The sequence below is a fragment of the Notothenia rossii genome (assembly GCF_949606895.1).
Source record: "Notothenia rossii genome assembly, chromosome: 9".
Classification (NCBI taxonomy): domain Eukaryota; kingdom Metazoa; phylum Chordata; class Actinopteri; order Perciformes; family Nototheniidae; genus Notothenia; species Notothenia rossii.
The window spans coordinates 47,976,787-48,002,079 of NC_136907.1; the positions used below are offsets into that span (position 1 = coordinate 47,976,787).

Sequence of the window (25,293 nt, forward strand, 5' to 3'; positions counted from 1 at the left end):
GTCACCTACAAACAAACAAGATTTCTGGCTCTCACAGACCTGTAACTTCTTCTTTAAGAGCCTCCTCTGTCCGCCACTTGGTTAACTGTATTAATGGCACCTGTTTGAACTCATTTTCAGTATAAAAGACACCTGTCCACAACCTCAAACAGTTACACTCCAAACTCCACTTTGGCCAAGACCAAAGAGCTGTCAAAGGACACCAGAAACAAAATTGTAGACCTACACCAGGCTGGGAAGACTGAATCTGCAATAGGTAAGCAGCTTGGTGTGAAGAAATCAACTGTGGGAGCAATTATTAGAAAATGGAAGACATACAAGACCACTGATAATCTCCCTCGATCTGGGGCTCCACGCAAGATCTCACCCCGTGAGATGAAACCAAAATACAACTTGTTGGTAAAAACTCAACTAGACGAGTTTGGAGGAGAAAGAATGCTGAGTTGCATCCAAAGAACACCATACCTACTGTGAAACATGGGGGTGGAAACATCATGCTTTGGGGCTGTTTTTCTGCAAAGGGACCAGGACGACTGATCCGTGTAAAGGAAAGAATGAATGGGGCCATGTATCGTGAGATTTTGAGTGACAACCTCCTTCCATCAGCAAGGGCATTGAAGATGACAAGTGGCTGGATCTTTCAGCATGACAATGAACCAAACACACCGCCCGGGCAACGAAGGAGTGGCTTCGTAAGAAGCATTTCAAGGTCCTGGAGTGGCCTAGCCAGTCTCCAGATCTCAACCCCATAGAAAATCTTTGGAGGGAGTTGAAAGTCTGTGTTGCCCAGCGACAGCCCCAAAACATCACTGCTCTGGAGAAGATCTGCATGGAGGAATGGGCCAAAATACCAGCAACAGTGTGTGAAAACCTTGCGAAGACTTACAGAAAACGTTTGACCTCTGTCATTGCCAACAAAGGGTATATAACAAAGTATTGAGATGAACTTTTGTTATTGACCAAATACTTATTTTCCACCATAATTTGCAAATAAATTATTTAAAAATCAGACAATGTGATTTTCTCTATTTTTTTTTCTCATTTTGTCTCTCATAGTTGAGGTATACCTAGGATGAAAATTACAGGACTCTCTCATCTTTTTAAGTGGGAGAACTTGCAGAATTGGTGGCTGACTAAATACTTTTTTGCCCCACTTGTATATAATTTGCACAGTGCCTCTGAACCGGAGGAGAACGCTGGCATTTCTCCTCCTACTTGAAAGACTAAGGAGGGAGCCCAGCGCCTAGATGCTTCCGAGCCGTAACGCGACGCGTCTTGTGGAATAGCACCCATTGACTAGAGTGGCTGCGGTCTTTGCGAACGCCGCAGCGCAGCCGTAACGCGGCCGTAACGCGGCCGTAACGCGACGCAGACGGACCCGGTGGAATCTAGGCGTGACAGGGCTGCAGTGTGTTATCTAACAGGCTGCAGTGTGTGGCAGTAAGCAGCAGCAGCGGTGGCATCAGTCAGGCAGAGCGGCCTCACAGAGTGTCTGGTTAAAGCAGCTGCCCTTCTTGCTCCTGATGATACAGCAGGAGACGGGACAAGGTGTACAATGTTGTGTTAACAAACTGAAAGAGAGACCAAATGAATGAGAAATAAGCAGGAAAATGTTAAGGTTCGGCAAAAGGTAGGAGCCAAATGCAGATTAAAAGGGAAGCGGGTTTCAAAACAAAAAAGAGCTTTAATAAAAAAAAGCTGATGAACATAAATAACATGACATTAAACACATACATGTAGGTAACACGAGGAATATACAATACCAACAACGATCGTGACCAACATGGAGGGAGACAGGAAAAACAATGAACCGACAAGGCACACAGGGGAAGACAAGACTAAATACAAAGAGGGGTAATCACAAGACAAGACACAGCTGGTTAAGGGAGGCAGAAACACAAGGGCAACAGGTGAACACAATGAGATAATCAGACACAGGAGGAAAAACACAGGAAGGAAAACAAGAGACAGGGAGAACAGAATAGCAAAACAAAACCCATTACCAGACAGACAAAACTAAAACTGTGACACAACACCAAGATTGTATAAGAAAATAAAAGAGGAAAGAGCAGAGAGCCTCTTCATATATTGTACCACCCCCTGTATAAAAGCAGCCGCAGCCGTCTTCGTTGCCCCAAACACCGCCACCCCTCGGCGGCCCGCAAGTGCCAAAGGACCTCGGCAAAACAGAGCCTGCCCAGGTATATTTAAAAAAGTACCCAACTCGACTGTACAGCAGAGTCCTGCACGGGTCTGATTTTCAAGACCCGCTCCCGCCTGCACCCGCGACGTGCAATACCGAACCCGCCCCACTACCCGCACATATTGCCAATTAGTTCCGCAACCCGACCCGACCCGTCGGCACAAGATCCTCAACCCGACCCGAACCCGCATATATATATATATAGGCCTATATACTGTATATATGAGCAGTGAAATAATTTACAGAATTCACATGAGCACGATTAAAGGGAAATGGAGCTCCCGAGAGAGCGCTGCGCTGCCTTAAATACAAGCTGTAGGACTTTGAGGAGCTGTCCACTGTGTCCAGTAACACTTACTGAAAATAAACTATTCATTTGTTGCGTTTCCCATAAATGTTCAGCTGGACGATGTATTCGAGCTGCTTATGATGCAGAGAATCATGCAATTATGAATACACGCAGTTGCGTATTTGGCTCAAAAAGCGTGGGATGTTAATAATTAGGCTACATAATAATAATAATAATAATCAAGTAGCCTAACCTACGACGTTTAAAGTGATAATTGTTGGCCATTTCATATGTGAAATTTGGATAGTATACTTTAAAACAAGGCAGCCTAATCCAGGAAATACAATGCCGTTCATTCCATTTAATTATATTCATGTAGACACATTAATTAGATGGTCCTCCGCCCCTCCCAGAAAACGTGACTTATTAAAAACGGAACGTTATCATATTGTTATGCAACAATCACGTGCATTTATTTGGTTTAATGTTACAATCATTATGGCTGACGATTTAAAAACAAATTGAAGCCAACTGAAACCAGTGCAATTGCAACAAGGACACTTTTAAATTGTTTAGAACAGTCAAGCTGGCTAATGCCAAAACAACAGACATATAGTAGACCTAACACACTTTTTTTTAACAGACGTATAACCTTTTACAGAGTCTGTATTATTATATAATATACGAAATATATACTGTTGGAGATTTGGAGGATGTTGCAAACCAACCTCGTCTCCGCGTGTCGTTTGACAAGCTAGGTGAATTCGGGAAAAGGGAGGGATTAAGAAACACCAGAATGCAAGTGAAACAATAATCCTGCTTTTAATGATATACAGTAACGATACAAATACAAAGAAATCACGAAGCACTCTGCAGAGTACTCCGGGCTCAGGTTCTACCCCACGTGTGAGACAGGTCTCAGGAACGGCTGGTGAAAAACAAGAGCGCGAACCAAAGGAAAACACAGTCTTTCATACTAAAACACAGGAGGAGGAGGTGTACGTGCTTTCCCCCAGAGGTCATCTTATTGGCAGAGACGAACACATGGCCTGTCGCACCCAATCAGTGCGACACAGCAGAAGAAACCCGGAAACAAAAAGTCTCATTCAGTTTGACGAAGACCAGACACCTCTTGGTGTCTGGTACGAACCTGCTCTAAACAACAAGTTTCCTTATCTTATTTCACATCTTGCAGCCAGCACACACACATCTCCTTTATGGCCCTTTGTCCATCTTCCCGCCTCCTGACTGCCACACACAAGTTAAAAGTATGTTTTAAGATATAGTTGTTATAGTTGGCTAAATATACGTAATACATGTTAATTACTTTCATATAAATAACAACGAGGAACACATTACCTATGCTCTTAAGCAGTATTAGAGATGCTTTTCAAATAGTCAAACTTCTCACAGGCTTACCTATAGCCCCTCCATTTGTTTGAGCTATTGTTCACATCTTTACTTCAAATAAAAGGTTTCACATTGTATATTTCCAGCTTCCTTTACACATACTGCTATTATTAACACAAAGTAACTAACCACACACCTCTATTGAAAACAAGTCGATTCCCCTGACAATTGACATGCTGAAACTCCTGGAATGCGCTCCCCTCCTCCAGCTCTCTCGTCCCTATCATAAAACTGCTTTCATTTCATATAGAGTAATAAAAGATGTTTAAGCTAATTTCTCCACAATGTTTGTAGCCATTTAGTACCCACACATGAAAGAATAAGAACAGAGGTATAGTTGACCAGTAATCATGTAGCTCTTATATTTACTTCAATGAAAACACATACACATCTGCTACAAGATTGTGTCACGCACACCCATTTTTTACGAGGGAAGCATTCCAGCGTCTGGCACTATCTCCAAATATGGTGTCCCCTTCTCACCTCTCTCTCTAAACACAAGGAATTCACCTCAATATATTGGGGGAGGGAAAAGATACTTTGTCCTTTCTAATTTAACACACATGAATATAAATAAGGTGGCATTAAAAGGAATATACCAGATTTAACTTTCCTGTCATACCACGTTACTTTAATACTTCAAATAATTCAAATAATCCTTCAATTCCCCCTTTTTGGTCTCGCATTAACGAGACCAACACACATAAGACATTTGAAACAAAACTACTGTCCTTCTTTAATACGGTGTCTGTCCCCCTTCATTAAACCCTTGAGAACAGAAAACAACCTCCAATGACAATGAAGAAACTATCAGAGTGAGAGCCTGAGTGCCAGACGGCAGCATCCTTGCGTGTTGTTGAATCATCAGGGCCCCCCCTCAGCGGAATACGGCAACAAGGGCAGCTGATAGGGAGGGGGAGATGCGGCCTTTCCTTCAAAGGTGGAACTGATGAATCTGATCAGAGAGAAGTAGACTCCTCTGCTGCCTCGAGAAGTCCCCCAGCCCGCTGATGCCAGCTTCCAAGTCGTCTGCTGTAGGGATGTCCGCGTTGATGATAGCCAGGTCCGTCCTGATGTCCTCCAAGGTCCTAGCCGGAGTGTTCCTCGCCGCACACTGGCTCCAGTAGTACCAGATGTCCCCCTTTGCTCCTCGGCGGACGGCATGAGATGTCCTCTGGGTCACTCTGTAGAGGCCGGAGAACCTGGGGTTGAGTCACGTAGGCCTGACGACCTTCAGCCAGACGAACTCCGCTGTGTCGGCCTCCTGCTCCTCGGGTCCCCCTTTTGGCGTCAGCAACCTGTGTGGAGAAATCTGATACCCACCCCTCCAGTCTACGCTCAGGGCTTCTGGGCCCTCAGGGGTTTGACCCACCACTGGTAGGCCGCTTCAGAATTCTAATACTTGGCCTGTGTCAACAAAATAAACCCCAACATCTTCAGGTGAACTAAATAACATATCTCAATAGCTCTGAATTCCTGACAAGCATCTGTGTTATTATAAATGAAATCCTTGAGATCCCATTTAAAATCTAAATATAATATGAACTGCTAATGTTTCTGGTAAAGAAACACACTAATGTTATGGATTAAAAACAACTAAAATCATGATACTGACAAAGTGAATAATTTCCAGGCGAGACTGCTTCTACCTGTCACTGCTTGGATATTATCAAGCTGAAAAATGAATACAGAAATCCAACATACTGTCATCCAATGTCTTTCTATTATGACTTTAAATTAAATGTACATCCCCATAATGATCTAAACAGTCTATGGCTTTTACTTCTTTACCAGGCTAGTTACAAGATGTTGTCTAAATTAAATTCTATCTCATTACATTACTATGTTTTAACTTAGCTGTAATATGTTCTTTCTACACTTCAAACCTCAGTTACTTAATACCTGTTGAAATATTACAAAATTGTTTTCATTATCACCGTTCACCTTCTCATTCTCATTCTCATTCTGGAATTACCTCTCTCAGTAGCCCCTTGGCCACTGATTCTGCATCTGTGTTACCTGTTATAACTCAATCAATATTAGAAACATGTCAACATTCATCAATAATCCTGCTTTTAATGATATACAGTAACGATACAAATACAAAGAAATCACGAAGCACTCTGCAGAGTACTCCGGGCTCAGGTTCTACCCCACGTGTGAGACAGGTCTCAGGAACGGCTGGTGAAAAACAAGAGCGCGAACCAAAGGAAAACACAGTCTTTCATACTAAAACACAGGAGGAGGAGGTGTACGTGCTTTCCCCCAGAGGTCATCTTATTGGCAGAGACGAACACATGGCCTGTCGCACCCAATCAGTGCGACACAGCAGAAGAAACCCGGAAACAAAAAGTCTCATTCAGTTTGACGAAGACCAGACACCTCTTGGTGTCTGGTACGAACCTGCTCTAAACAACAAGTTTCCTTATCTTATTTCACATCTTGCAGCCAGCACACACACATCTCCTTTATGGCCCTTTGTCCATCTTCCCGCCTCCTGACTGCCACACACAAGTTAAAAGTATGTTTTAAGATATAGTTGTTATAGTTGGCTAAATATACGTAATACATGTTAATTACTTTCATATAAATAACAACGAGGAACACATTACCTATGCTCTTAAGCAGTATTAGAGATGCTTTTCAAATAGTCAAACTTCTCACAGGCTTACCTATAGCCCCTCCATTTGTTTGAGCTATTGTTCACATCTTTACTTCAAATAAAAGGTTTCACATTGTATATTTCCAGCTTCCTTTACACATACTGCTATTATTAACACAAAGTAACTAACCACACACCTCTATTGAAAACAAGTCGATTCCCCTGACAATTGACATGCTGAAACTCCTGGAATGCGCTCCCCTCCTCCAGCTCTCTCGTCCCTATCATAAAACTGCTTTCATTTCATATAGAGTAATAAAAGATGTTTAAGCTAATTTCTCCACAATGTTTGTAGCCATTTAGTACCCACACATGAAAGAATAAGAACAGAGGTATAGTTGACCAGTAATCATGTAGCTCTTATATTTACTTCAATGAAAACACATACACATCTGCTACAAGATTGTGTCACGCACACCCATTTTTTACGAGGGAAGCATTCCAGCGTCTGGCACTATCTCCAAATATGGTGTCCCCTTCTCACCTCTCTCTCTAAACACAAGGAATTCACCTCAATATATTGGGGGAGGGAAAAGATACTTTGTCCTTTCTAATTTAACACACATGAATATAAATAAGGTGGCATTAAAAGGAATATACCAGATTTAACTTTCCTGTCATACCACGTTACTTTAATACTTCAAATAATTCAAATAATCCTTCAATACGTACATATAAAACATATAAAACGTACATATAAAACAACATATATTCCATATAACACACTTTTTTTTAACAGACTTTTACAGCCAGGCTGGCTAACGCCATGTTCATCTCACAACTCAGTGTTTCTTTAGATTACTATGCAGAAAAAGAATGTCATCAACTGTCCCTGGTTTCAATTGGCTTCTCCTTTCTGAGACCACAAATCCAGCCGTGGAAAAATCTCGCTCACTCACGGCGCTTGAAGCTGGAATGGAAAGAATCGAACGAGCAATGTGTGCCACATTTGGAAACCTGGTTGCATGCTCCTTCCACCAGCTGAGAACATCGAAATTCTCCTCCTTCGGTGACTTGAAGTCGAAGGATGCGCTCACTTCATCCTGAGTGCACTCATCGCTGGAAGAGGAATCCTCGACGTCGGATAATCCCTCCGATTGTCTAGCTCTCTTCTCGGGCGGTGCTGAACTGACAGTGGCAACACGTTGTGTGGGCGATGCACGCCTCTCTTTTATGTCTAGAGAGGTGCGAATAGAGGGCGCAAGATTAAGCATATGCAATTTTATAAACTTTACAAATAGATTTCCTAATATTTTACATTTCATATTTTAAATGATGAAAACAGACAAGCAGGCGAATAAGCATATACAATACAGTAACAGTGGGCTATACTGTAACGTTAGGATAGTAACTTTTTTCCAATCCTACCTCAATTTAATTTTAATACAGTATGAAATAAACTATGAAATCACTTTTTTCTTTTTTCCTTCGGCCTTACCGTTCACAAGGCGCCGCACTTCGTTGTGCACTGTTTCCATCCAATGTTCCTCCACAAGCAGCTTCAGACTTTTCAGCTTTGGGTGCAAAAACATGGCCAGTTTGTGCAGGAGGTGTATCTCGTACTTTTCAGCCAGAATTGTGAGACATTTTGCCTTTAGAGAGGAGAATGTCAGGTTGTCAGTGGAGGATGGTTGCAGGTAGCGTTTGAGGCGATCAAGCCACACAGCGGTGAGGTGAAGGGTTGGAGTTTTGGATGCCTCCAGTGCCTTAGTAGCCTCCTTGAATCTCTGAAGAAACATCACCATTGCATTCAAAGTGTCTTCGCTCAAGTCGTTCAGACGACCCTCTTCCCCCCTTTCCAACAGCAGTGCACGAACGTCCTCATATTGACAGCTGATCGACTCGAGCATTGTGTGGACTGAGTTCCAGCGTGTTTCCACTGATGCTTTTAACGTCTTTTTAAGGCGATTCTGGAGACTCGTTTGCTTAAAGTAAGTTACGAGTGACTTTGCCCCCGTGACAGGCGTAGTCACTTCCTCTCCGAACGCATCTTCTTGGCTTGGTTTCCCAATCGTAGTGTAAAGCACGGTATTAAGGATGTGTGCAGCACAGCTCAGTCTTGTGACGGAGCGAAGGGCTGCCACTATGTTTGAACCCCTATCTGTCACATACACCAGTTTGGTGAAGAAATCCTCAATGCTGTATCTCCGCAGGGCTTGGATTATTGCTGGTTTGATATTATCAGACGTTTTACGCAAGGTGCTATCCCATTCCGACGTAGAAAGCACCCTTTCGACTAGCTCCCACTTGCTATTGATGTAATGTATTGTGTGACAAAGGTAGCTTATTTTCCGATAATCATCGGTCCACATGTCTAAAGTGACTGCTCCATTGTACTCACTCATCTGTTCTCTCAGCTCAGGAATTATGCTTTGGCGTATGTCTTCTGCATATTTTGTCACTCTGCGAGATATTGTTGTCGGATCTGGTAACAGCTGCATTGCATCGACACGGCCAGCCCGCGCACCAATGTCAATCAATCCCTGTGCTAATCCAGTGAAACCATCGCCACACACCGTTTCGAATGATCTAACATCACTGCAGACAAATTGTACTGCTAATTTGGACACCGTCTCCTTGTCTTCCCTTTTGGGTGCTTTAAGATCACGGTTATTGGTGAAGTATTGATTGATTGGTCTTGTACCTGTGGCATTGGCAGCGCAGCTCGACTCCATATGTTTTTTCAATGATGAAGTACCTAGCTTGCGGCTATCATAGGCCAACACTTTTTTGCACTTCTTGCAAGCAGCGAACCCAGCGACCTGGTTGTGTTCTCCATCTAGGATGAGTCCAAAAGCCTCCCAGACAATGGATTTTGCTCTTGATGAAGAGTTTTCGGCAATACTGTATTCTCCGCTGAAGAGCTTCGCCTTCACCGGCTCAGTCATTTTGAATGTGGCGCGCTCAGCAGCAGATTGGCGGCGCATATGTTATGATGATGCGCGGGCCCGCGGGAGAAAGGTCATAGGGTTTAAACATTACATTAAATTATTATTTTTATATTTTTCTTATGCAACACCCGCGATCCGACCCGCATCTTCTTTGTTTTACCCGGACCCGAACCCGAATATTTTTTGTTGAAAGAATACAACCCGCGATTCACTGTTTTTCGCGGGTCGGGTACCCGCGGGTACCCGACCCGATGCAGGACTCTGCTGTACAGTGGGGTAAGGTGCTCATTTTGCAGCTCATGGTTTCGAAACAGAGATTGGCTGGAATATTCCTGTAAAAAATACGCCATCTTCTGCTATGCATGTAGACATTTCGGTTCAAGTACGTCAGAGGCCTTCACCAAAACTGGCTACAACAACTGGCGCCATGCTCTTGTACGTGATAAGGGACTGGGAAGCCATGAATCAAGCAAAGAGCACATTAAGTCAGTGGCTTTGTGGAAGGAGAGGCGTGCAAGAAGTGAGACTGGTACAGAGGTTTCCACTCTTGTAAATGCAGCACAACTGGAGAGAAACCGCACATATGTAGCAGCTATTGTGAACATAATTCAATTTATAGCTGTAAACCAGTTGCCTTTCCGTGGCTCTGTTGATGCGTTGGGTGCAAGAGGTGAGGGGAGTTGTGGTATTTTTCTAGCAATGGTGGGCTACACCTTCAAAAGGACAAAGAACTAGCTAAGATTTTTAGCACCAAAAGTAAATATTTGTACAGTTCTGTTTCATATGGGCGTTGTGTTGTATCCATAGATCTCTTCATTTTGCTGTCAAAGTGCACCAGATTGATGCTTTTAACTTCAATATTTTAAAATAAATCTTCCCGGGGGAGCACGCCCCAGGACCCCCCTAGAGGAGGTGAGGACCCCCCTAGAGGGTGTTAGGTCCACTCCCCACTTATAAAAATAGCACTTTACCACTGCACCCTCTCTAATCTCAGATGCACCCTGAGTCATTATGTTCTGGAACCGGGCCTGCTTGGAACGCTCTGCACATTTTTTTGAAACTGAGCATTTTGGTTCCCCTGCATCATTTTAAAGCTCGGCTGGATGAAATGCTATTTGATGCTCTTGGTACCTGAATAGGTTTGTAAATTGTACCCCTGTAATTATGTTGTATGACGTCCTTTTTGTTTTCTGTTGTTTTTCAGTCTTTCATGTGTAACCAACGTGATGCAGGTCTCCCTTGAAAAAGAGATTGTTGATCTCAATGGGATTTCACCTGGTTAAATAAAGGATACAAACTGTAGTGTCTTTTGTAGGCTTGTGTGCATGTAAATGGTCTGCAAAGGCTAATCCATGTGTTTGCTCAAGAAGTAGTGTCTCTCCCAAAACCCCATTATACGATATATCCCCTCAAGGGGTTGTGTATTCCTGTCAAAATGCGAGAAAATGCATTAACAGGTAAGATAAGAAAAACAGCAGAACTTAAGAGAGAAGTCTAGCAAGAAAGTATAACCAATGGTTTGCCCCCGAGAGGAACTGTGAGACTTAAGAAAGCAGAGGGGCCTTCTCTCATCTTCAAAGTTGTTCCCACTCACCTTAGGCTGTTTGTATCCTTAACATGTGGAGTCCAACTGAGAGCAGAGACAATTATCCTTGATCTGTTTTGTCTTCTGGGGTCAAATAAATGTATAAGTTGACCGTATAAATTCTGAATAACTTAAAGGTCCCATGTCATGGCCATTTCTACTGATCATAATTCCATTGTTGAGGTATACTAACATAAATGTAGATTGCGCAATTTTCCAAACTCACATTGGCTTCTCATACAGCATCTCTGTATAGTATGTGTATTCACACTCCGTTCTAAACGGCTTGTTGGAGATCCTATACCCGAAATACGTCACTGTACCCAAGAAGTAAACAATGGAAAAAAAGAAATCCCCAACGAGTTGTTCTGGGGGCAGCATAAACAGGTATTTTCTGTGTTAGAATTTTACTCGCTACAGGGTGTACTTTGAGGGTTTGACTCTGCAGACCGTTTACATGCAGAAAAAGCTACATAACACACAAGGGGACAGGTAATAACCAGAAAAGCATGACATGGGACTTTTAAGAAAGAGACTGGGGACAAGCGCCTCAGAAATGGACTTGTTTACTTGCATGGAAAACCAGGATAAGACATTTCCCAAAACTTTCAATTCAGTTATTACATAACTTACATCACTCCCTGTTATTGACTCCTTAGAGACAGTGTGTCCCCTTATTTCTCAGAAGTTAAACGATGGTGTTAGAACTCTTATGTCATATTCCCGAGCTCGTTCAAACTATTATTCCAAATGTGTATTCGCTGGAATGAGGTTTGCAGAGAAGTTACTTGATAAAGACAGAAATATATGACAAAGATATATGCATACTCAATATAAGATATATTCATACATATACTGACACACATTAATAAAGTAGTTTAGACCTAACCTGGGAGTGAAGTGTCATGATGTTAGATCTGCTATCAGGATACACACATCAGCTTTTCCATGTTTCTGCTATAAAAATATGTATTTCAATTATATTTAAGTGTTCTTTTTAAATCAGAGCTTTTTCTTCAGAACTGGTTCCCATACAAAGGCAGTACTGTTTGAATTTACTTCACTTAAAACGTTTTTTCTTTCCTTTTGCAATTGTGAACCTTTTTATGTGCAGGGCCTTAAAGAAAAGATTAAGATTCCTTCTCTCTAAACTAACCGTGAAGGAGGCCTTCAAAGCGTAAACAAGCTATAGCTGTAGGACTCACTGAACCCACTGTGAGCCAGATGTAGAACATTTAGAATTGAATACAAAATGTGTTAAAATTTGCTGCGAAGCTCTGTGACCTGAATGAAAAAGGACAAAAAACCTAAGATTTCACAAAGCTAGGAAACGTAGGGTCTTCAGGTCCCCACACATCACACACGTAAGTAGTGTGGACTGGTAGGGGTTATATAAGCTGCAGGAGCCACTCACATTTGTATTTGTATCATTGACTTGCCCTCTTCTGAGAATACTTTATTTGTTTTAAGTGTATCAAAAACTTTTTTTTACAACAGATGGTCAAAGAGAAAATGCTGCACCTTGTCTTTGACACTTACACATCATAGAAAAATCACATAAATACAGTTGTTAGTGAAATGGGCCGAGACATTGCAGCCTTAAAAGGGTGTACAATAACAAATGCTTGGTCATGTTTTTGAATGTGACACCGCGACTATTGTTCAGTATTGGGTCCTCCATTAGAATTGATCAGCTGTACCATTTAGTCAAAGACGCCAGCTCTTTGAAATATAATGGAACCACGGCAGACTCCCCCCCCCCCTCCAGAACTACACATGCTGGCCAGAGTCATAGAGAGATAAGAGTTAGGACACTCTCATAGACCTCCGTTGTAAAAAATGGCAGTGCCTACTTCCGGGGTATGGACATCGAAATAGTTCCAAATATTGTCATTTGGGCGTTGGACCTCATTCACTTACATTACGGCACGTCGATTAGTTCCAGAGGTAAGTTGCTGAAGTATCGAACTCTTTTGAATTGTCAACTGTCTATATTGTTTCAGAGGCCCTTTATGATGCTTATACTGGTCTTCATTTGTATATGCACAGCGTAATTATCTATATTTTATCTTGGTTGTTACAACCAATTTTGCTAGCATTGCCTGCTAGTTAGCTAGCGCGACTTCGTCAGCTTTGAAGGTAAGATTTCAGTAATGAATCGCTCGCAGCTTATTAGTCCTATTATGTTAGTTACCCAGCATCATTGATATATAAATATATCAATGATGCTGGGTAACTAACAAGCAGGATTTAGATTGATTATGTGTTTTTTTGGTTATTTTGGCTTTTATCTGCTGAACCTGACCGTGTCAGCCATCCTTAGTCGGCTTTTTCTGTATGATATGACTTAACTGCTAGCACTAGTAGAAATGAGTTGGCGTTTGTGATAAATATTTCATTTAATATTTAATTGAATTTTGGGATATACTAACATTTCATTAAGTGACATGTTGACTGTACTTAGTTTTTCTTGTACTGTTCTGTGTTAACTCATCTGTACTGTACAACTGGCCTAGCGCTACTTTTTAATGCTTGATGGCATGCTAGGATAGATTCCTTTGTATTGTAATATACACACTAGTTTAATGATTGTTCTTCAAAGGTATTATTCAGTCTTAAAAAAATAATAGCCTACTGAACAGGCTACTCTACAGCAGTGAATGAAGGATGAGCTTAAAACATGGTCATGCATCCAAAATGTTTATTTTTAACAAAATAAACACTTAAAAAAAAATAATAAGCACTTTTTTATTCAGCCTCATATGTCAGCCATGGCTGTTGCTGCTGCTGCTGGCGGAGGTGACAGCGCGCAGTGCATATTGGAACTCTACAGGTGTTGGGACAAAGTTCCTCAGACGAATGGACGAAAATGTGTTTTCCAGGCAGTCTTGAGTGAAGCGGCTTGTGAGAACAAATTTGTACCCTTGTCTCAACAGGTCATGCTGGACCTCCAGGATTGTTGTTGTGGCCATCACCAGTCCTGTCTGGACTGGTTTCCAGATGCCCTTGGGACCGATCTTCAGGCCCCGAAACAGATGTTTTTTTTTTGTAAATAGTTGCTTACCCTAACCCTTTTTTGTATATTGCTTTTTTATAAATACTTGCTTTTTTGTAAATAGTTGTTTGTAAATATTTGTAAAGGTTTTTTTTTATATATTTACCATTCAATAACGCAATCGCTGCTGTCTGTCTGTGACAGTCGCAGTTTGATCTCAGTGTGTCTTATAAACTGTAGGGGCAGGGGAAAAGGTTAAGACATGTAGTTTAGAATTAAATGAAAAATCTATGATGCATGTGTATTATCTACGGAGCCCTGGAGGGTTCATAGAGAGAAAAATAAATAAAACGTGGCCACGTTTTACTAAAGCGTGCGCACGAGTTACTAAAGCGTGCGCACGAGTTACTAAAGCGTGCGCACGATTTAATAAAGCGTGCGCACGAGTTAATAAAGCTTGGCCTTGTTTTATTTATATTGAGGGATTCCTGTCCGTGACTCACAGTATCTGCTGCCCACAGCTGTTTTATAGAAGGAAAACCTCCTTCACTTTATGAAATCTCTGCGGCACCAGTGGCCTGTGCTACGAAGCAGGATTCGCTATTTACACTATTCATTCATGAAGTATGACACTGCGCTGTCAGCACGCGTCTCCATGTTTGTGATTGGTCAAATGTTGCTAACCCCGTCCCTTTCACGTGAACGCGCTCTCAGCCGGTCAGAGAAACCCTGGTTGATTTACTGAGTTGATAACCAGCTTCGCAGGACCGCTTATCGACATTGCGTTTGTTAGGGCTAGTTAAGCCGGGTAAATCGAACATATCCAGGGTCTGTTGAACTGGCTCCGTAGTACAGGGCTCTGGAGGCAGTAACGTGTAACTCAGCAGAATCTGAGAAGAGCAGCACCAGCTGCAAAGAGCTGTGCCTTTTACTGTTTACTTCATTGTGTTTCCCTTCATTAGAACCGCTGAATAGAGATCGAGGCTGCTACGTTTAACCACACACACCTATACACACATCGAACTACCAGAGTATTCCGCCTCGTTTTATGAAGGAGATGTCCTGTCACCGGGGCGCATGGTGTGTGTGTGTGTGTGTGTGTGTGTGTGTGTGTGTGTGTGTGTGTGTGTGTGTGTGTGTGTGTGTGTGTGTGTGTGTGTGTGTGTGTGTGTGTGTGTGTGTGTGTGTGTGTGTGTGTACGCTCAGCTCCGCTCTGTGTGCGTGCTCGGTGTGTTTGTGTGTGTCCGACACCACCGGCATTTGTTTTCAAATGACCACGAACAGTAATTTACACAAATCTGGTTCTCCATAGTTATATGTGTATTCCCAAGTGAAAGAAATTCGTTTAATCTTAATCTCGATGTGATAGTCCTGCCGGAGTACACCGGAACGAACGATACTATCATAAACAAATGCCGCCCCCCACCCCACACAAACACACACACACACACACAAAACGAGGCCACGCTTTATTAACTCGTGCGCACGCTTTAGTAACTCGTGCGCACGCTTTAGTAAAACGTGGCCACGTTTTATTTATTTTTCTCTCTATGAACCCTCCAGGGCTCCGTAATTATCCTTGCAACTACAGTAATTAAATGTCCACTTTTGTGTAAGGTTTGAGGGTGTGGTTCTGCAAGCCTCATTTGCAGATTCACCTGTCGCGGCGCGCCCAGAGGCTTTTTAGTGGGCGCGTCACCGGGATGCCAGGGGTGGTTCTCACGGGAGGAGGAAGCACATGTGTGGTGAATGCGGGTATTCAGCGGGATATTTAAGTTTCCTCAGCATGTTTATATATTTTAAAATGCAACGGGGGAAGTAACTAAAAGTAACCATATGTGGATATTGCATCGACCAACCTCGAAGCACGTCTCCCTGGAGAGGACGCGCACAGTGAGAGAGATTCTCTCCAACACAGGGTGAGATCGCTCCTTTGTGCCACGCCGATCATCGTGTTTTCCTTTTTTGTGGATTATAGCCTGAAAAGGCCTACAAGCATTTCTTTTTTTTGCCGCCGACGGGCGCAGGAGCAACAGCCTTTTTTTTGTATCAATGAACTACACTATGGCCTGGATTAGGCAGTAAAGACAATTTCGATGTATCGCGAGTGGACTTTTTGTTGGGTTTTATTTGTTTTGTTTGGCTCGAAAAACTGTGAATACATTTGAATAACGCAGAAAACCTGTCTTTGTTTATTTTGTTAATGTGTGCATATAGACTTTAGTTAATACATTTCCGTGGGGACTATTTTTTGGGAAGAGCAGATTATCCGTTCATTATTTCTGTTTACCTTTTATAATATTTCATTCAAGAACCCCTTGTGCGTTTAATTAACACAACTATTTTTAGATAGTTGATCGTTACATGTTTGTCCCATAGAAGAACATGACAGCGCAGCGCAACTGTACTACGGACGTGACTGCCCTGGCAGTGACATCAACATAGCCTGCTTGTGCAACCACACTTTCCCCTCAAAATATCGTTAAATAACGAAACTTGGAAATAGTGCCAATCAATAAAAAGTGTAACCACATCATGTACATATGAAAGCAATCTTTAAAAAATAACAACGTTGGTTTAATCTATGACTATTTTGACCATGTTCGTGCTGTTTTTGCCATAGAGAAGCATTGCCCCGGAAGTGCGTTTTGAACTATCCTGGCATACCACGTGACCGGCTGGCGGCGACATCAAAGAGTGTCGTAACTCTTTCTCTCTAGGGCTCTGATGCTGGCTATTGTGTGTTTCGCAACATTATATGGCACGTCTCTTTATAAGACGTTTTTCCCACAATTAAAAGTTGCATGTATTAAACTTTGTACACCCTGGAGGTTTAGGGGATTCGAAACACAGTGGTGTTACCAATTTAAAACATATAATTAATAAATGGGTGAATTAATATACCCATATGATACCTAAGGTCAGAAGAGCTTTATTTAACAGCTGGTCTTATGTCTGTGACCCCTACTGTTGTTCATTGATAAGCCTGAAACATGCACTTGTCAAGGTTCAGAGGCACATTTTGCAAATATGGCAGAAGCCATCGATCATCTTAAGATAAGATAATAATAATAATAATAATAATAATAATAATAATAATAATACATGGGACTTAGGGCTTTTCTGGAAACTCAAAGACGCTTTGACAGAGAATTAAAAAATACAAAAAGAGATAAACAAAACAGAAAATAGGGGGGCGGGGTGGTCAGTGGTTGAATGCAGTGTTGAACAGGTGGGTTTTGAGTGATGTTTTGAATGCTGTGAGGGAGGAAAAATCTCTGATGGATTGGGGTAGTGAGTTCCAGAGGGTGGATGCAGCAACGGAGAAGGCTCTGCTGCCCCAGGACTTGAGGTTGGTCCGGGTGGGGAGGGACAGGAGGTTGGCAATAGCAGAGCGGAGGGAGCGATTGGGAGTGTGTCTGCGGAGGAGGTCAGTCAGGTAGGATGGGGCCAGGTTATGGAGGGCTTTTTACGTCATGAGGAGGATTTTGTACCGAATTCTCTGGGGGATGGGGAGCCAGTGGAGCTCCCATCTCCACTTAAGACAGTGGTTCTCAAACTTTTTCTGTCAGGCCCCCCCTTTGTCGAAAAAAAAAAGTCGGGGCCCCCACAACACAAATACTCAGGCTCAGTGGCGGCGCCAGAGATTTATTTTGGGGTTGCTGTGGGGTAGCTTGACGTTTCATAGAGGGTGCTCAAAGATTTAGGGTTTCCCATTAATATACTGGTCGCTACAGTGGAATTTTCTACTGCAACAATCCCCACGCATATACACAATGTACCCGCGACTGTTACAATGAAGGCTCGATAATCAGCTCACGGCATATAGGTGTAAGCAGGGTTAAAGTGCTATTTTTATAGGTGGTGTGTGGACCTCACATAGGGGGGTCTGGGGGCACGCTCCCCCGGGAAGATTTTCCCGGGGGAGCGTGTACATCTCTCAACACAGAACTGTACATCTCTCAACACAGAACTGTAAATAAATGTACTATTTCTTTATGGATATTTTACAAATCACTCCCCTTTTAAACTTTATTCATTTTTTAATGTCATAGTATTTCATACCTGTTTTTAATTGATTCTCTTTTTTTATAACTATAATGATCATATAAACGTGTGCCTCGGAAATAATTGTTTACATTAATGGTGACCAAAACGTTTGAGACACACTCAGTGCTTGAATTGGAATAAAAAAGGTGCCAGTACTCTAAATCAGCAACAAGTATTTGGCACAAAGTCATAGTATATCCTATAATGCTGGTGGGTTTGTCTCTTTACTGTATATTTTAGAAAAGCTCACTGTACTTAAACAAAATGACTCAGGGTGCATCTGAGATTAGAGGGGGTGCAGTGGTAAAGTGCTATTTTTATAAGTGGGGATTGGACCTGACACCCTCTAGTCTAGGGGGGTCCGGGGGCATGCTCCCCCGGGAACATTTTTTTTTAAATATTGAAGTTAGATGCATCAATCTGGTGCACTTTGAGAGCAAAATGAAGAGATATATGGATACCTCTCAACATCCATAATGAAACAACTGTAAACAGATTTACTTTTTCTTTATGGATATAAAAGAAAGTAAAGCTTGACTCCTACTGGCTGGTTAAATGACTCCTCGTCCCTGAGGCCACTACCAGTTTTTTGTGCCATTTTGCTGGATTTATTTGTCAATAGCGTTGCTGCACAAAGTGATAGCCCTCTAGTTTAAATCTACTACCCAAAAAGACACATATGGAGATGGGTTACTATTTAAAAGAAATTGCAAATCTATTTGGGAACAGTAGGGCTGGGCCTCAAATCCTATAGGGGGGTCCGGGGGCATGCTCCCCCGGTAAGATTTTTTTTTAAATGTTGGACTTAAATGCATCAATCTGGTGCATTTTGAGGGGGAAATAAAGAGACTACACCCATATGAAACACAAATGTATACATTTAAATAATCATAAAATCATAAGTACATGGCCATAACCAATAACATACAATATCCAATATGAAAAAAACATTGAAACTTGTTTATTTATTTGTTTTTGGTTCATTTATAGTTGTGAGTGTGTCTGGGCTCCTGAATCGGCCTCTCCTGTCTCCCTCCTCTCCCCCCTGCTCCTCTTTGAGGCAACAGCAAAGACTAGTTTTAGCTCTCAACAAGTTTATCTTACCTTTTTTCACCTAGTTAACATTTTGTTTGTATTATTCATGCATATTTTACTAATCACTACCCCCTCAAATGGAAATATGTGTTTACATAAATGGTGACCGAACCGTTTGAGACCCACTGAGATAACTTAAACTAAGTTAACTATCTAAAGACTCAGAGAGTAATTTACCTCACCAGAACTGTAGTTATCAGCCTCTCAGTCTGACAGCAAAGGACTCTCCCTCCACCTTGTTGTTGAAACAGCTCCTTATATCCGTTAGCGCAGCTAGCTAGCACCAGATGCTAACAACAATACACGTAACCGGTGCGCGCGCTTTCTCGCTCGCTCGCGCCACACACATACACCAACACACAACCTCCCGAGCTTGAATGACACACAGAGACCAATCGAGGGCATTAGTATGATCTGTATGAAAGTGGCAATGTCGGCAGGCCACGTCATGTAGACAGCCAGTCACCCTCTGTGAGGCAGAGTCAGACCCACATTTGCGCTGCGTTGCGTTTACAATATATACGTATATTGCCGGTGGCTGAGTACCGGCATTTTAATGAGTACCGGCACCTTGCACCACTTTTTTTTCTAAATAACCATTTTTCCTCCTGGTCTCTCGCCCCCCCCCTGTCATGCCTCTGCGCCCCACTGTGAGCCCCACACTTTAAGAACCACTGACTTAAGATAAGATGATGGAGATAATCTTATCTCCATCTTTAGTGGAGATAAGATAAGATATACTTTATTGATCCCAAGTTGGGAAATGTTTTTGTTACAGCAGCATACTACTTTGTTCTACTCCACTACAATTCAGAGGTTAACCTAGTATTTTTACTCCACTACATGTATTTTAGTTACTTTGCAGATTCTGATTAATGATGTGAAATATAAACAACCCTTACATCAGACTTACACCTGAATCAAATTCAGGGAAGGTGATTGTCAAGTGCCAAAATAAACTATGTAATATATTGGATGTTAATTACTTTGTCAGACTTCATATTTATCTGTGGATAACCCCAATGTTTTTTTCTTATTCAAAAGAAGACCTTAACTTAAAGTAATCTTTAATGTTTAAGTAAAGCCTTATTAGTTTGTCTGTTTTGCACATCCTCCTGTTAATATCTTTGGGCGTCCGGCACTAAACTGTTTTATTGTAGAGATCACTACAGTATCTTCTTGATATTTTCAATTTTGTATGTAGGCTACTCTTAATATTTAAATGTTTTCATCAAATAAAACGTATTCAACAACAAAATTCAATAACGTGCTTTAACCACTGGGCGGCGCGGGTTAAAAAAACTGTGGTGTAGTTAATAAAACATAATAATATCAAACATAATATGACTATTAACTTTATTGTAAAATTAAAACAGAACGGTAAAGGAAAATACAGTTTCAGTCTCTTGATTTGAAGCTTATGCATTGTACCATGAACCTGTATAGACCTGTAACAGTCAACTGCATGAGGAGTTGGAAAGGTAGTAAATAATATCTTTAAAAACTACAAAAAAATCCCTTTCTATCAGCTGTGCACCATTATGGTGTAAATATAACCTATATACCAATTGGATCAAATATAAAAGTCAGCCGAATTAGTGTTGATGCTGCAAGGAGAAGTATTGTGTGAAAAGAAATGGAAGATGTTGTTTAATTGCTAATATATTTATGATCCACGTCACGTATTCAGTTTTGGCGGCATTTCTTACAGTTTGTCAAAAGGTCTTCTGATCAGGGCTCTATAAATAAATATCTACTGCAGATGTGTAATATTTAATGCAGCCGAACTGTGTGTTACAATGCCGTTCTGTGATGACCTCCAAAGAGAAAAGCAAGAACACTCGGAATAAAGTATTATTTTATTTAAAAAAAAAAAAAAATCAGATTTCATATCGGATAAACACCATATCCCGACATGCATTGCGGCGATGTCAAAAACCAAAGGTGTCTCTCAGAATCGAAAGAGAAAAACCTATGGGAAAAACACAAAAGCATTGTACACAATTTAAACCAATAAATGTCATATAATTAACAAGGATAAACTGATGTTTTTTAGTTATATATCAGATATCACTGTTAAATCATTTGATCATTGGTTTTATTATGAAAACGTAGAGACCGGAAATACTGTTTTCAACCCGTAACTTTAAATGGAGGCTGCCACATACCTCAAATCATCTTCGTAATATCTATCAAATTATAGATCCTACATATCGACTGGATGTGGGTTCTAAAAGTACAATATACACTTCTCGCTAGAAATCTAATCAAAAAGCGTTTTAATGGCCAAACTATCCTACAATTTAGGATTTTACAGAGAGGGTTACTTGTGAATAAACTACCATCTGAAACGTTTGCATTCAACGGGAGCACTAGAGGGCGAAAACAAACAACATATTTGGTCGTATGAGTTGGAGGACTTATTGCTCTAATGTATATGTTTCACTTTGTATGGTAAAAAGTCTTATTCACATAATCTTTTGAGTATTGTACTAAACTGTATGTACAATGTTAAATGCCTCTGATATGTATTTGTTTGTGTCTTGCAGTCATTGCAGCATTATACATGGGCCAGAGACGCCGCAAAGAGAAAGAGACTCTGATGACATCAAAAGAGGACATCCGCGATAATGTTATTCACTATGACGACGAAGGTGGCGGCGAGGCTGACACTCACGCGTTCGACATGGGAACTCTGCGCAACACACACTCCCAGCGCACCAGCGGTCACAGCAGCATCTCCAAGAAGGAGAAGAACGGCTATGGAGACGGCGTCCTGCTGCATCTCAGCAGCCGCGTCGACAACGTACGGTCACCTGACATCCACCGTCAGACAGCCAGTGTCATCGCTGCCAAGAACAACAAGGCGCCGCCAACCCCTCCCCGCGGCAAAGTGACTGAAGGCGATGCTATAATGATCAGGGAGTTCATCACACAGCGGTTGGAGGAGAGTGAGCAGGGTTACGCCGCCCCGCCCTATGATTCGTTGGCGACATACGCCTACGAGGGTTGCGGCTCGGTGGCTGGCTCGCTCAGCTCCATAGAGGAGTCCTGGGTTATTGACGATTCGGGGGAATTTAGCTCCCTTGGTGACTGGGGACAGCCGTTTAAAGCCCTGGCTAGCATCATGGACATGAAACCGTCTACTCTGACTGAGGAGAGCTGAGAGGGAGCTGCATGGCAAAGACAATTTGGGAGGCCGGGTGGGAATTAGCTTACTTTTTCTAATCATGTTTTTTACTGTGACAGGCACTGGCTTTATAGAATATGTTTATGTGAAGTTGTGGACTGGTTAGCTCGAGAATTTAGCTACAGGTGGGTGAAAAGGTAAATGTGATGTCTCCTCAAAGTGCCTGAGGTAGGCTACTATTTGTTTACATGTGTGAATCAAAAAATCAAATGCAATGTTGGTCTTTAGTGATATTCTCAACTATTTTCTCAACACCTCCATGAGGTCATTTTGGTTCTAAGTTTAATATATTGGTGCATTGCTGATGTCTTTTTGTAGGCTGACAAGAAAGTGAACCAAAAGCAATGGGATTTGTCCGTTGGATTTCGGCAGGAAATAATCACTGTGGCAAACATTTGCTTATGGTACTTCACATGTTTGTTCAGCAGGATAATCTCCATATATCAACACTACTTGAATTTTGAATTTTGAATTTTCAATGCAATTGCCAAAAATAAAAAGCTGTCACGAGGCTATTGACAAACTACATCAAGGTCGCTAGAAGCTTCGGACATTCACCATGGGATATTTACTGACTCATTTGTATATCATATAACAAAACGCTTGTGTTAATCACACCTTTTTAAGTCATCTGACCACTAATACATACAAAAAAACGTTGACTTCAAGACGAGGGAAACAGAATTGGTAATATGCTAACTTACTTCCAGACTGATGTCCCTGTCAGGATGAATCACACGAACATTGGTGATCCTTTCCTCAGTTCTGCAAAAGGGCAACATTTGAACGTGAGCGATACTCTGTTTTATGTCCAAAAACTTGCATTACAAGTTAAATCCCATTCAGCATTAGCTGTACTTTGCGTTAGCGCTAGTTAGCAAATGTTACTTTGTTTATACTTAGAGACAATGGTAAACATCAGCATGTTAGCATTGTCACTTTGAGAACAATAAAATGTGGACGTTTGCATTTAGTAAAGCCTCACAAAGAAAGTCAATTATTGCTTCTTCAGGTTCATTTTGACATATTTTCCTTGATCACATTTGATATTGGGTTTTTGAACACATTGATACGTATCTCTGGCACTCCTTGTGATGAAGGTAACTTCGTCACTATGGACTGACGGCTTCGGGCCGGGTAATATTGCACATGTCGGTTTGCACAGGACAAATGTCACTCAGCACTTTAGTGAACAGTTTGCACTTTAATAGCGTGATTTGCACAGTACAGTTAAACATTGCATATTTGCACATTTTTATACTATTTATTGATGTAGTGTTTATTAAATGATCAAACCGTATTAAATTGGGATGTCGCCTGGCAGATGCTGGTCGGGCCCTCGGCTCCACCTGGAAAGAGAGGGGAGTTATAGCAAGAGTGCAGAAAGTGTTTGTTTAAGAGTGACAGCGGTTGAGATTAGTCATTATGTGCAAAGGATATGTTTTAGCGTGTAAAGGTCATGATATAAAGATGTATTAATGGTACAAGTTCCTCCTTCATTTCATTTCAAACCTTTATTGAGACAGATTGGTCCCTTGAGATCATCGATCTCATTTACAAGGGAGACCTGCATCATTTAGTTCCACATGAAACATAAAAACAACAAACAAACAAACAACAGAGGATATCATATTTACATATTCAACATTTACAAATACCAAGTGTCAGAAAGCATTTCATTTAGACGTGCCTTAAATACATTCAGAGAAATAAAAATGCTCAATTTCAATTTTGCCTGTAGACTGTTCCAAGCAAGTGGAGCTGCGCACATAAAAACTGTCTTACCTAAGACAGTCCTTAATAATAATAATAATAATAATGCATTTTATTTATATAGCGCTTTTCACGACTCAAAGACGCTTTACAATATGAGGGAGGGTAGACAAACAAGGACAGGCAAACAAGTAAGTATAGTAAAATAAATAAAAAGGCAGTCAAGAGGAAATTGATTGAGAGGAGGGGGGCTTATGGGTAGGCAGAGTTGAAAAGATGTGTTTTGAGGCGGGACTGAAAGACTGTGAGGGACTCAGAGTCACGGAGATCTTGGGGGAGGGAATTCCAGAGCCTAGGAGCTGCCACTGAGAAGGCTCTGTCCCCAAAGCTGCAGAGTGTGGTTGTGGGAATGGATAGGAGTCCGGCTGCGGTGGATCTGAAGGACCGTGGGGGTTGATAAGGAGTGAGAAGGTTTGTGAGATAAGGGGGGGCCAAATGGTGGAGTGCTTTGTAGGTGAGGACCATCATTTTGTAATTGATGCGATGGGAGACAGGAAGCCAGTGGAGCTCATTGAGGACTGGGCTGATGTGATGCCATGATTTGGTATGTGTGAGGAGACGTGCAGCTGCATTTTGAACCCGTTGGAGTCTGTTGAGGGATGTAGTGCTGATGCCGTAAAGAAGTGAGTTGCAGTAGTCAAGGCGGGAGGAAATGAAGGCATGGATTAGTCGTTCGGCTGCGGGGCGGGTGAGAGAGGGTAGGATTTTTGCAATATTGCGGAGGTGGAAAAATGAGGTTTTGACTGTTTGGCGGATGTGAGGTTCGAGGGAGAGGGTGGGGTCAAAGATTACGCCAAGGTTGCGTGCCTGATTGGAGGGGGAAACAATGGTGCCATCGATGGTGAGTGTTATGTTAGTGACCTTGCTGAGGGTGGATTTGGAGCCAATTAGGAGGAGTTCTGTTTTGTTGCTTTTCAGTTTGAGGAGGTTATGTTCCATCCAAGTTTTAATAGCTGTCAGACAGGAATCGATGTGGGTAAGGGGTGGGTTATGGAGGGATTTGGTGCTGAGGTAGATCTGAGTGTCATCAGCATAGCAGTGGAAGTCCAGGTTGAAGTGGCGGAGTATCTGACCGAGGGGCAGGATGTAAATGATGAAGAGGAGGGGTCCAAGTACTGATCCTTGAGGAACACCTTGGGTGACTGAAGCT

General features: G+C 41.9%; 1 protein-coding gene across 1 annotated transcript in view; it reads left to right on the plus strand.

Annotated features, from left to right (window-relative positions):
• The window catches only part of LOC307019891 (cadherin-12-like), a 224,746-nt gene extending 201,090 nt beyond the window's left edge, over positions 1–23,656 (plus strand). The window contains exon 16 of the mRNA XM_079650992.1: positions 21,730–23,656. Coding sequence (XP_079507118.1) covers positions 21,730–22,346 — 617 coding nt within the window. The 3' untranslated portion in view covers positions 22,347–23,656. The remainder of the gene's footprint in view (positions 1–21,729) is intronic.
• The last annotated feature ends 1,637 nt before the right edge of the window (positions 23,657–25,293 follow it).